Source organism: Staurois parvus, unplaced genomic scaffold (genome assembly GCF_062004578.1).
Source record: "Staurois parvus isolate SC_StPar_1 unplaced genomic scaffold, SC_StPar_1.0 ptg000412l, whole genome shotgun sequence".
Lineage (NCBI taxonomy): Eukaryota > Metazoa > Chordata > Amphibia > Anura > Ranidae > Staurois > Staurois parvus.
In genome coordinates this window covers 510,899-523,928 of record NW_028318208.1, presented here as the reverse complement: position 1 = coordinate 523,928, position 13,030 = coordinate 510,899, and the positions used below count along the sequence as shown (strand labels likewise).

Sequence of the window (13,030 nt, the reverse complement as noted above, 5' to 3'; positions counted from 1 at the left end):
TTAGGCCGAGATGTATTCTACTACATGTCTTTGGTGAAAATAACCCAAATTAGGATGTATTTTTTAGTTTGTAGGAAAGTTATAGAGTTCACAAACTATGGTATAGATCTGAATATTGATCAATCCTGAAGTACTGACAGCCAATCTAATTTCTTGAGGTCCAAGAATGTCAGAACAGTACAGAAATCCCCCAAATTACCCCTTTTTGTAAAGTAGACAGTCCGACGTATTTCATAAGAGGAATGGCGAGTTTTTTGAAGTTGTATTTTTTTGCCATAATTTTTCGGAAAATGAAAAAATTAAAAAAATTATTTTCACTATTTTTTTTTTACATACTGTCACCAGTGCAGTACAGCGTCATCATATAACTGGCATGGCGGTGATCAGGGACACTGACTGGTGACAGTATGAAAAAAAAAAATATAGATTTTTTTTTTTTTTTATTATTTTAAATTTTTTATTACATTTAAAAAAAAAAAAAAAAAATTAAGATTATTTTTCATATTTCACTATGACCAAAGTAGTACAATGTTACCATAGTAACATTGTACTACTTTGGGGAAGTGATCAGTATGCGCGGCTCTGCAAGCGCAAAAACTGCGCATGTGCGGGAGGATGCCAAATGGCATCCACCCCGGAAATCTAGTGCATTTTTGTGGCCGCCAAACGGCCATTGGCCGGGTGGCCAATGGTTAATAACACTAGTAACATCAGCGGTGTAAAGTCGCGTTAAAAACGTGCGTTTTTCAGCGTTTTTTTAGCATGTTTGCATTAGTGTTTTGCCGCGTTTGCATTTTTTAGCAAAAGAAAAAATTATTTTTTTACTTAAAAAAATGTCCAAAAATGCCAGTTTGCTGCATTTTTACAGCTAAAAAACTCCTTTAGAAACCCACTAGTCCTTGGTTTTTCCCAGCCAAGAAACGCCCCCACCTAAAAACACTGATTATAGTGTATGTGTACATGGACAAATAGGATAACATGCTGGAGGTGGACACATAGGATAACATGCTGGGGATGGATACATAGGATAACATGCCGGGGATGGACACATAGGATAACATGCTGGAGATGGACACATAGGATAACATGCTGGGGATGGACACATAGGATAACATGCCGGGGATGGACACATAGGATAACATGCCGGGGATGGACACACAGGATAACATGCCGGGGATGGACACGTAGGATAACATGCCGGGGATGGACACGTAGGATAACATGCCGGGGATGGACACATAGGATAACATGCTGGGGATGGACACATAGGATAACATGCCGGGGATGGACACACAGGATAACATGCCGGGGATGGACACATAGGATAACATGCTGGGGATGGACACCAAGGATAACATGCTGGGGATGGACACATAGGATAACATGCTGGAGATGGACACATAGGATAACATGCTGGGGATGGACACATAGGATAACATGCTGGGGATGGACAGATAGGATAACATGCTGGAGATGGACACATAGGATAACATGCCGGAGATGGACACATAGGATAACATGCTGGAGATGGACACATAGGATAACATGCCGGAGATGGACACATAGGATAACATGCCGGGGATGGACACATAGGATAACATGCCGGGGATGGACACATAGGATAACATGCCGGGGATGGACACATAGGATAACATGCCGGGGATGGACACATAGGATAACATGCTGGGGATGGACACATAGGATAACATGCCGGGGATGGACACATAGGATAACATGCCGGGGATGGACACATAGGATAACATGCTGGGGATGGATACATAGGATAACATGCTGGAGATGGACACATAGGATAACATGCCGGAGATGGACACATAGGATAACATGCCAGAGATAGACACATAGGATAACATGCCGGGGATGAACACATAGGATAACATGCCGGGGATGGACACATAGGATAACATGCTGGAGATGGACACATAGGATAACATGCCGGGGATGGACACATAGGATAACATGCCGGAGATGGACATATAGGATAACATGCTGGAGATGGACACATAGGATAACATGCCGGGGATGGACACATAGGATAACATGCTGGGGATGGACACATAGGATAACATGCCAGGGATGGACACATAGGATAACATGCCGGGGATGGACACATAGGATAACATGCCGGGGATGGACACATAGGATAACATGCTGGGGGGGTTTACTGGCTGTAGAAAAAACACCAAAAGCCAAAAACAGCCGCTGTAATAACCTGCAGTGTGCATGAGGACTTAAACAACTGAATGCTTGGTGCCCCTACTGATCAGTTCCAGGTTACTGATTGTAGAGTTTTTACGTGTTCTGTCTTGAGAAGACTTCTTAATTGCATGTCTGATGGCTAATTGTGAAAAAGTTCATATCCGTCAAGTCTACTGAAGTTGGGTCTACTATTAGGCACAGTAGTTTCCAGGGTAGTCCAGTTTGCCTGGAGTCTAGCAAGACATCAGTCCAGCTAGTACAGGAAGTTACCTGGCCCTCCTTAAAACTCCTCTGTCAGCCCTGGTTCACACATATGCAGCCACGCGGGCCACGTTTTGCGTTGGCACGAGAGCCCATTCATTTGAATGGACTCCCGTGCCCTGTGACACGCAGGGAAGAAGTCCCTGCACTACTTTGGAAAACGCAGCCCACACAGGAACCTCGGTTCCCAGTACGGTTGCGATTTCCAGTGCGGGCGGTGTGCCATTAGAACTAATGGCACCTGCCCGCGGGACCACATTTCTCTGTGCAGGTGGTGCGGCTGCACGGATTTTTGTGCGGATCCACAGTGGCACCACCCGCACACATGTGAACCAAGCCTAAGTCAAGGCAGTTAACATCTATAGCACTGAATACAATGATGGAGCATCCTGCCTTCAGTATATATGTGTGACTGAAGCGCCTACAATCTCAGGCCAGGTTTCATGCATGGACGGGTAGCAGATAGTAGCATTTGTATAGGCAATACCTGCCTTGATTATGGATGATAGCACTGGGGTGAACTGACCCAACTCACAGCTTTAATGCTATTCACCCCAGCCGCAGCTCTTTACTCTTCGTTTGCAAGTAGAAGAAGAGCTCATGTTTTCCTTAGTGGCTAAAAACCTCTAGATTTGCTCTTGTATCCTGCCTAGACCCTGATTATCAGCCTGATTTACATGGGTGGGTGACAGAATATGTTTGACATTGGTTTTGACATCAGTTTTGGGACACTTCTAAGATCATTCAAAATTTGATCTGCAGTTGACCTGCTGTTGAACTGCGTTTGACCTGCTTCGAGCATGTGACCGAGCTGATTGTGAGAACATGCTCCGGGCAATTATTTTACTTCCCCTAGTCAGCACAGGGCAGCAGATGAAGTATATAAAGCATATGTTAACATGTCAGAGAATAATGACTTGTCTCTTCCAGGCAGCCCTGCAGATGTGGCCGGTCTCCGACCTGGAGATAGAATCTTGTTCTTGAATGGCTTGGACATGAGGTGAGGAGGATAACGCAGTGTTTGTGTCAACTCTGCGGCAGATAATACTGTAAGAAAATAGGGTCTTGTTCTGTGTGTATAATGTATCTTAAAATAAACATTTGCCTAGAGTATGCACAGAAAATGTACATATTTCAAGCAAGCAGTAGAATAACTGTAAAACAAGCCCATGTTAACCTCTGTAGCTATAGGCAATGTGGAGAAATTCATCTTCAAAACTGACAACAGAGGGGCAGCCTGACAGACCTCTAATGTAAACACAAGGGGGTGTTTCTAAGCTGTTAGAAGCAGACTAAAACCAAACACTAGAGTTTATCTTTGAGTATTTTTGAGAACGGAATTACTTCACATTAAAAGCAGCTAGTGAAGTCAGTGATGACTTTTTTAAAGCCCTTTTAATGGCTGTTAAGAATATGTAAATACTTTGATGTCTATAATCTCGGCACAGGTGCACTTTAAGTTGCCTGTCACAGGATGAATAAAGGACTGTAACTGTTGACCTCCTTTGGAAAATACAGTGGGTAATATAAGTATTCAACACATCACCATTTTTCTAGGTAAATATATTTCTAAAGGTGCTATTGATATAACATTTTCATCACATGTCGGTAACAACCCATGCAATCTATACATACAAAGAAACCAAAACAAATAAGTTCAGAAATGAATTTATCAGTAATAAAATGGAATGACACAGGGAAAAAGTATTGAACACATGAAGAAAGGGAGGTGCAAAAAGGCATGGAGAGCCAAGAAACCAGCTGAAATCTATCAGTAATTAGAAAGCAATCCTGCCTCTTGTCAGTACAAATTAATATCAGCTGGTTCAGTTTCAACTGATGGCCTATAACAAGGTGTCTCATTACCAAGGTGCCACACAAGAAACATCTCATAATGGGTAAAAGCAAAGCGCTCTCTCAAGACCTTCGCAAACTTATTGTTGCAAAATCTACTGATGGCATTGGTTACTGAAGGATTTCCAAACTTCTAAATATTCCAGTGAGCACTGCTAGAGCCATAATCCAGAAGCGGAAAGAACATCATTTCACCTTAAACTGGCCACGACCAGGTGCTCCTCGCAAGATTTCTGACAGAGGAGTGAAAATAATTATCAGAAGAGTTGTCCAAGAGCCAATGACCACTTGTGGAGAACTTCAGAAAGACTTGGATTTAGCAGGTACAATTGTTTCAAAGAAAACAATAAGTAATGCACTCATCCACCATGGCCTGTATGCACGCTCACCACGCAAGACTCCATTGCTGAAGAAAAAGCATGTTGAAGCTCGTTTAATGTTTGCTGCACAACATTTAGACAAGCTTGTGAAATACTGAGAGAATATAGTCTGGTCAGATGAGATCAAAATTGAACTCTTTGGATGCCATAATACACAACATGTTTGGAGGTAAAATGGCTCTGCACATCACACAAAAAACACCGTACCAACAGTGAAGCATGGAGGTGGGAACATCATGGTGTGGGGCTGTTTTTCAGCATATGGTACTGGCAAACTTCATTTCGTTGAAGAAAGGATGAATGGAAAAATGTACCAAGACATTCTTCATAAAATCTGCTGCCGTCCTTCAGGATTATGAAGATGAAATGAGGGTGGACATTTTAGCAAGACAATGATCCCAAACACAAAGCCAAGGATACTCTCAATTGGTTCCAAAGAAAGAAAATAAACCTGCTAGAATGGCCCAGCCAATCACCTGACTTGAATCAAATAGAAAATCTATGGAAACATCTAAAGATCAGAGTTCATAGAAGAGGCCCGCAGAACATTCAAGATTTGAAGTCTGTGTGGAAGAATGGGCCAAAATGACACCTGAGCAATGCATGCGACTAGTTTCTCTATACAGGAGATGTCTTGAAGCTGTCATTACGAACAAATGATTTTGTACAAAGTATTAAATACATTTCATTTAGTGTGTTCAATACTTTTTCCCTGTGTCATTCCATTTTATTACACTTAACTTATTTTCTGAACTTATTTCTTTTTTTGGTTTCTTTGTATGTATGGCTTGCATGGGTTGTTACCGACACGTGGTGAAATTGTCATGTCAATAGCACCTTTAGAAATATATTTACCTAGAAAAATGGTGACGTGTTCAATACTTGTTTAACCTGCTGTATGTATATTTTCAGTATTTCTCAGCTTAAAACAACTGATCATGAGAGAAAAATGGAGACTGCTATCTCTGACCTATCCCTCTGAAAATACTAGTGACCTGGCTGTCATGCTGACCCGCTGCCTTCAACAATGAATCACTGACCCTGAACAAGTGTGCAGATTAAAAAAATCTACAAAAAACTCAGAGGACCTTATCTACATACTTTGTCTTTATCAGTGACTCAAGGTACTAAAGTAAGAGGATCAGAATTATCAGCCTTTATATTTATCTCATGACATTTTTTTTAAATTTAACACCAGATAATATAGCCACCAGTCGCCTTAAAATTGTAATATTGCAACTTTCACTTAGTAGGTGAAAGCTTAACTGTGATTGGTGGTGGTGAAAATGGATGTGGATATTTCTATCAAAGACGGTTATCTTTCTTTCAGTGATGCTTGAATTGTCTTCAGCAAGTAGCAAATTCAGTTATGAAAACAGAAAGCGCTGAATGTATGACAGGTTTGCTGTATCATGCTGTTCAGTAAGAATCAAAACTTTTCTAGGACATCAGTTTATAATATTGTCCTTAAAGCTGAACTCCCAGTAGATATTAAAAATATAATTTAATTCATTTAAAATAAATAAGTGTGTTTTTAAATACAACTTGTGGGTGTAACAAAAATAAAACTGAACTTGGCCCCTTTCACACGGGCAAATCGTTTTTCTCATAATTTTTTTCAAAGAAAAAATGTCAGTTTTACATCCGTTTTTACTTAAGTTTTTACCTTGTTTGTTACTTGCGCAATGCATTTAGATTTTTTTCAATAATAGACAATATTTTGATAGGCGGCATGGTCCCTTATGAAACTTTCTTTGGGGGTACTTTCTATCCTTCTTTTCACTTATGTGTTATCTAAATGTTTTGGTGACTACACCCAATATTAATTTAGCTATTCAGGGTGGAGTCGGCAATCATTTGGCAGCCTTCACCTGCAGGATTATGTATATTCTGTTATCTTTCCTGCATTGGCTATAGAGGCCCGTGGCGTACCTGTTTTTTATAGTGTGCTCAATGTTGCGTCAATGACCAAGACTTTTGGAGAAAGGTGAGGCCACCGACCTGGCTATGTTCTCTGAATCAGAAGACTGGCTGAACTGAAGCAAAAACCCTTTGGTAGGCAGAACTGTTATGTACTAACTGTATACCATAAAAAAGCATGCACTGATGGAAGGGGCACCAGACCAAAAAAAAAAAGAGTCCAAATTTATTTATTCGTTTATACTAAAAAACAGCCAACGCGTTTCGGGGGTCAGAAAAAACTCCCCCTTCATCAGGGCTTCCGTTAAAATAAGAATAGACTCAAAATAGAGCTTTCCTGAGTGGATTTGTGTAGGGAAGCTAATTGCTGGATCAGGAGAGTTAGTGGCCAGCAGTATCTGCGTGAGGAAGATAAGCAAAGTTTTCTACACAGATTCACAAAAGAGAGCACTATTTTGGGTCCATTTAAGGTTCTTATTTTAGCTGAAGTCTTGATGAAGGAGGAATTTGGACTCTTTTATCCTTTGGTCTGGTTCACCTTCCATTGGTGCATGATTTTTTCTGGTAACCAGCTGGGGTACCCATTGGAGAGTAGCCTTGCCTGTTGGGAACCTGAGCCAAAAAACGAATGTTTTTTGTCCTTTTACTAGATTATAAGAATTCATATCAAAGTTCCAGTGCCTCTTGGATGTTTTATGTATTAACTGCATATCTACGGGTGTGCCTGGAGTTTTGACTTAATTATGATGCTTTTTATTAAATAATGAATGATAAACCTCCTTATCTGTGCCGTTTTTAATGTAAGGCATCCTTTAAAGTTATATAATATGAGAATTTGTGTTTGGTGGTTGGCAGGACTAACATACATTCCGTCAGGAATAAAATGCACCCTTTAGGTGCTCCTATGCCTTCCTTTTACAGTTTGGCCCTGATTAGGTCTATTAGGCGTTTAGCCCTGATGCATGAGATCCTGCCGTTTTGGGGTAGGCGGAATTCTGCCTTTAATCTGGGGTAAACACCTAGTGTACATGAGGCCCAGTCAAGGCCAGATTACAGGCTGTGCATTCCGCCTGTCCCAAAATGCCAAAATCTCATGCACCGAGGGCTAAACGCCAAGTTTCCATGAGGTCTTAAAAGTTTTCAGTGCTGCTTTTATGTATCTGGAATTGCAATTCAATTTATTACATATGTACATCCTCTTGATTCATTCAGACAACTCTTTTGCAAAGCATTGGGTCTTTTATTGACTGATTGAAATCTTTTATAAAATGCTTTAAAATTCTATTGAAATCACAGGGATAAATATACAATCAGACATTGTAGCAACAGTCTTGATTTTCACAGTCTAAGGGCTCATTTACACTATTGGCTGAGCAGTGTCTCTATTGCCCCACAAATGCTCTTCTTTTAGCTGCAAAGGCAGCAGCTGAGGGTGTACACATGCCAAAAAAACAATACTTTGCTCCATGGCCACGGCTTGAATTATACCCCCTGCTTTGTTTGGCAGGCACTAATGCCCTTGGTACTTGACCTATCCATGTGAATAGGGCTGAGCTACAACCGCCCAGTAAACCACTCACAATGTATACAGTTGTGGTACGGTAGTGCAGCATTTAAGGGGTTAAAACAGACAGTGAAGGGTCGTTTATAGCTAAATGTTCATTTAATATGACCACGCAGGAGGAGGCATACAAAGTATTGTTTCGTTGGTATTGGGTCCCGGCTCGTTTGGCCCAGGTGAACCCTGCCTGCAGTGATTGACGCTTTCGGGGTTGTGGTCATCATAGAGATGTTTTGCATATATGGTGGTCATGCCCGAAACTGATTCGTTTTTGGTCTCGTGCATTGGCCTTGGCCTCCTTTTCACCTTGTCCCATCTCTCCTTATGCCCGGGAAGCTCGGTACAGTTTGCTTTATTATCCCATACTGGGCCTTGTTGGCTCACCAGCATAAGTTGGCTTCCTATTTGTTCTTGTTGGCCTCTAGAACAATTGCTCAGGCATGGAGCCCGTCTGTCCCTCTTCAGGGGGTGCTGGATCGTATGACCACTCTGATGCTCAACGAACAGATGTCGAGAATCTATAACGAAAATATTTGAAAATATGGGAGCCATGGTTGACATATGCTTTTCCCATGCTCCCTCTGACTAGGAATATTGTTCAGTATTGGCGTTCCTGAACCCCAGCTCCTGGTCTCATCTTCTTCTTCCTTTTCTTCTCTTCTTTCCTTTCTATTTTTGTTTGTCTTTTGTGAGGCAGTGGATAGCTGCCTTTGGTTTGAGCTACTGTCAGTGTTATTTCACTGTTTTTGTAATCTATGTGCCATTGATAGCCCCTGTGTGGGCGCACCTTTTGCTCTGTTGGTGTTAGAGCACTGTTTTCTTTACTTTCATGTGCCATTGATAGCCCCTGCGTGGGCTTGTCTTGTTGCTCACGTTTTCTTGAACTGTTTAAAAATTAAAAACCATTGAAATACAAAACAGGCAGTGAGGATGCAACATATTTCCTCCTCATCTCTAGATTGCTTTTCAGAAAAGTGGCAGTTCTTACTGATAGTGTAAATGAGCCCTTACTTTCCTAATATAGCAGTTCCTTGGTGTGTCTAAATATGACCACAAAGTCCAGTAGGTATCAGAGTCTGACCACACTCCGCTCTACGCCAACAGACTTGGCCAAATACACCCCCTCTCTTCCATCAGGAGTATGGCTATTACCAGGGGCGGACTGACCATTTGGAAACTCGGGCACTGCCCGAGGGCCCAGGATCAGTAGGGGGCCTAATGAGATGCCCCTGGTACCTTTTTCATAGGCTTTTTTGAGTTTGGGCAAGGACACAGGGGCACCATGATCCCCTATTGCCCGGGGGCTCCATGAGTTGTCAGTCCGCCCCTGGCTATTACTCATATATGTTAGCATAGAGTACTGGAACGGGAGGGCATGAAGTGCATTTCCAGTGAATTTGTTGGCATTAGCTAGTGAAAATCAGTAATATATGATAACACAGGGCAGCACAGTGGCTAAACGGTTAGCATTTCTGCCTGGCAGCAATAGGGTTGTTGGTTTGAATCCCAACCACTACCTGCCTGGAGTTTGCATGTTCTCCCTGTGTCTGCGTGGGTTTCCTCTGGGTACTCTGGTTTCCTCCCACACTCCAAAGAGATGCTGCTAGTTAAATTGTCCCTAGTATGTGTATGTATGAATGTGAGTTAGGGACCTTAGATTGTACGCCCCTTGAGGGTTAGGGACTGATGTGAATGTACAATATATATGTAAAGTGCTGCATAAATTGATGGCGCTATATAAGTACCTGAAATAAATAACATATGTTTCTAGAGGACTATGACAAAAAAAAGTGTGACTTCAATTGGGATTTAAAATGTAATTAAACTTTACCCCCCCCCCGTCCCTTTTCTCATCAGGAACTGCAGTCATGAGAAGGTGGTCTGCATGTTGCAGGGGAGTGGGGCCATGCCTACCTTAGTGGTGGAAGAGGGGAGCATATCTTACTGCACAGGTGAGGATGAGCAAAGGTTTGGTTGAGTTTTTCCAGGAAGACAGAGATCAATGTGCTCAGTGCAGGAACCTAATTACCTAATTAGCAATCATCTTTCCCTGTACTGATCGTTTGAGCAAATGTGAAATCTTGTTTCTATGCTTCCTTGCACAGCTTTATTAACCACTTCCCGTCTGGCCCATGTATATAAACGGCTGAACGGGAGTAGTGTAGGAGCTGGTGGCCGTTTATAAACGTCCTCCCTGCTTGTGCGCGCTCCCTGGGAGCACGCAGCACCGTGATCTGGTGCCCGCTGTGTCCTCCGGACACAGTGGAACACCGATCGTTGCATGGGACCTCTGTGTGAGGTCCCGATCGTGTGATCACTGATTGGCCAATCAGTGATCACATTAAGAGTAGTAAGCAAGATGTCACTTCTGACATCATTGCTTACTACGTGTGAAATCTGTGAATGATCACAGAGGTCACATGGTACAGGGCTATTCACAACAGCCTTGTACCATATGACAAGCTGTGACCAATCACAGCTCACACAGTATTTCTCAATGGCTGCAAGAATGCAACCAGAGAGAAGGAGAAATTATTGCTTTTACAGCCTTTATGGGTGTAAAAGCAATCAGTGTAAAAAAAAAAATCTTTATCACCCCCCACAAGTAGTACAGTGTCACTATGGTGACACTGTACTGCTAGGGTGACAGTATGTAAAAAAACCCCAAAAACATAAATAATAATATAAAAAAAAAAAAAATGTAAAAAACACTTATTTTCAACATTTTTGAACTTTTTCATTTATATAACAAAAAAAAAATAGAAATCCCAGTGGTGAATAAATACCACCAAAATAAAGTTTTATCTGTCTCAAAAAATGCTAAAAAATTCATATGGGTACAGTAAAAATATATAGAAATCCCCCTGCGCTCCACAGAACCTAGTGAGTAAGCTGCTATCACCTATTCTCTATACCCCAAGATATGTGAAACAAATTATATAAGTGGTGAAGCGCTCAACTAAAATAATCAAAAAACTAGTGCAATAACCCCTTTATAAATATACACTGGTGAAAAAGGTGATAAATGATACCTCTTATACAAATAGTACAATAATAACTAGTGCAATATCCTCATCACTGTATATTACATCCCTAGTGGTGTAGTGATTAATACTTAAACTGTGCAAAAAGTACTCAAATACAAATAATCAGACCGATTTAAATAAAAAACAAATAGGATGGTGATGCCACACTGTGCAAAAACATAACAAGTGTTCAAATCATATCACTCCATGCTGCAATAGTGCTCTTCGTGAAATCTTGACGTGACTCCCCTCAATGATAGCCAAAATGCCCCCTCACCTTCCACATTCGACCCTTGCGGGTCACAGAGCTTTTTCTATATATATAATTGCCAGGTTTATTCTCCTCCACTGCCTCCACCGACCATGATCCTCCTCCAGGCAGTAAGTAATACTCCAAAAGCTCCCCTCATAAAACGGACTCTGCCAGATATAATTCTCCTCCACTGCCTTCACCGCTCAAAATCCTCCTCCAGGCAGTCAATTACACTCCAATACCCCTCATAGAATGGACACAGGCACAGGTCGCATATGAAAAACAGAATCACATCTCCATAGTGCAACACCGTTTAATACACTTCCTCAGTAAAAACGAACATTACACTCACATGTCCTTCAGCAAGGTAAAGCAGTTCCCATGTACTATGGGTGTATACAGGTGTCCAAAGATGGCGTCCAAACCCGGAACCGGAAGTACGTCACCCCTATACGTCGACGCGTTGCGCCACAGTCACGTGGCTTCTTCAGGATAAAGTTTTATCTGTCTCAAAAAATGCTAAAAAATTCATATGGGTACAGTGTTGCATGACCGCGCAATTGTCATTCAAAGTGTGACAGTGCTGAAAGCTGAAAATTGGCCTGGACATGAAGGGGGTAAAAGTGTCCGGACTGGAAGTGGTTAAATAAGCCTGATTAAAGCGGTTACCCTGCTTGTCGGAGTTCTGCTGATCTGCAGGGCTGACCTGCGCTAAAATCCGGGCCGAAGCAAATCTAAACCAAAGGAAAAAATACTATGTCTTTCAGTTTGCCAGTCCTTAGATCTCGGGGATGTCTTTGTTTTCTTTCAGGCTTTTTTTTTTTTACTTTATTTTCACTTGGAGATCCTGGATGAGCTCAGGTGTGGTTGGATCCTTCTCCGAATCAGGGGCGGACTGACAACTCATGGGGCCCCCGGGCAATAGGGGATCATGGGGCCCCTGTGTCCTTGCCCAAACTCACAAAATCCTATGAAAAAGGTACCAGGGGCATCTCATGGGGCCCCCTACTGACCCCGGGTCCTCGGGCAGTGCCCGAGTTGCCAAATGGTCAGTCTGCCCCTGGTCCAGGGTATCCCCCATCTCACAACCTATAAGCAGGTTGAAATGAGTTACCTCTGTGCTGCCTCAGACGGGAGGGTAGGGGTTAATGCCTTTCCCTGTTCTTTTGCTTTTTGGCCTGATCTTTGGTGCAGACCCATTGCACCTGTGCATATAAAAGGGGGTAGTGGGCTGAGTCCAAGGGGGGATTTTTATGTTCTGTTTGTGCTTTCAGTTGTCTGTGTACATGAGGTCTATTTGTGACTCTGCTTAGTAAATAAGCAGAGCATAGGGTGCCATAAAGTGCAGTAAATCAAAGCAACCAACTAGAATTCACTTAATGGTAACCAAAACAATATACAGGCATACCTCAGTTTACGAATTTAATTCGTTCTGCGGGACTTTTTGTATTGCGAAAAATTTGTAAACCAAAACGCGTTTTCCCATAGGAATGCATTGAAAACCAATTAATCCGTTCCGGAGGTCAGAAAAAAGTAAAAGAAAAAGTCTTTTATATGT

The 13,030-nt window shown here is 42.0% G+C and overlaps 1 protein-coding gene across 1 annotated transcript in view; it reads left to right on the top strand.

The window, feature by feature from the left end:
* Positions 1-13,030, top strand: part of GRID2IP (Grid2 interacting protein) — a 160,847-nt gene that overhangs the window by 72,900 nt on the left and 74,917 nt on the right. The window contains exons 4-5 of the mRNA XM_089686780.1: positions 3,409-3,478; positions 10,051-10,145. Of these exons, the coding sequence (XP_089542906.1) occupies positions 3,409-3,478; positions 10,051-10,145 (165 nt within the window). The remainder of the gene's footprint in view (positions 1-3,408; positions 3,479-10,050; positions 10,146-13,030) is intronic.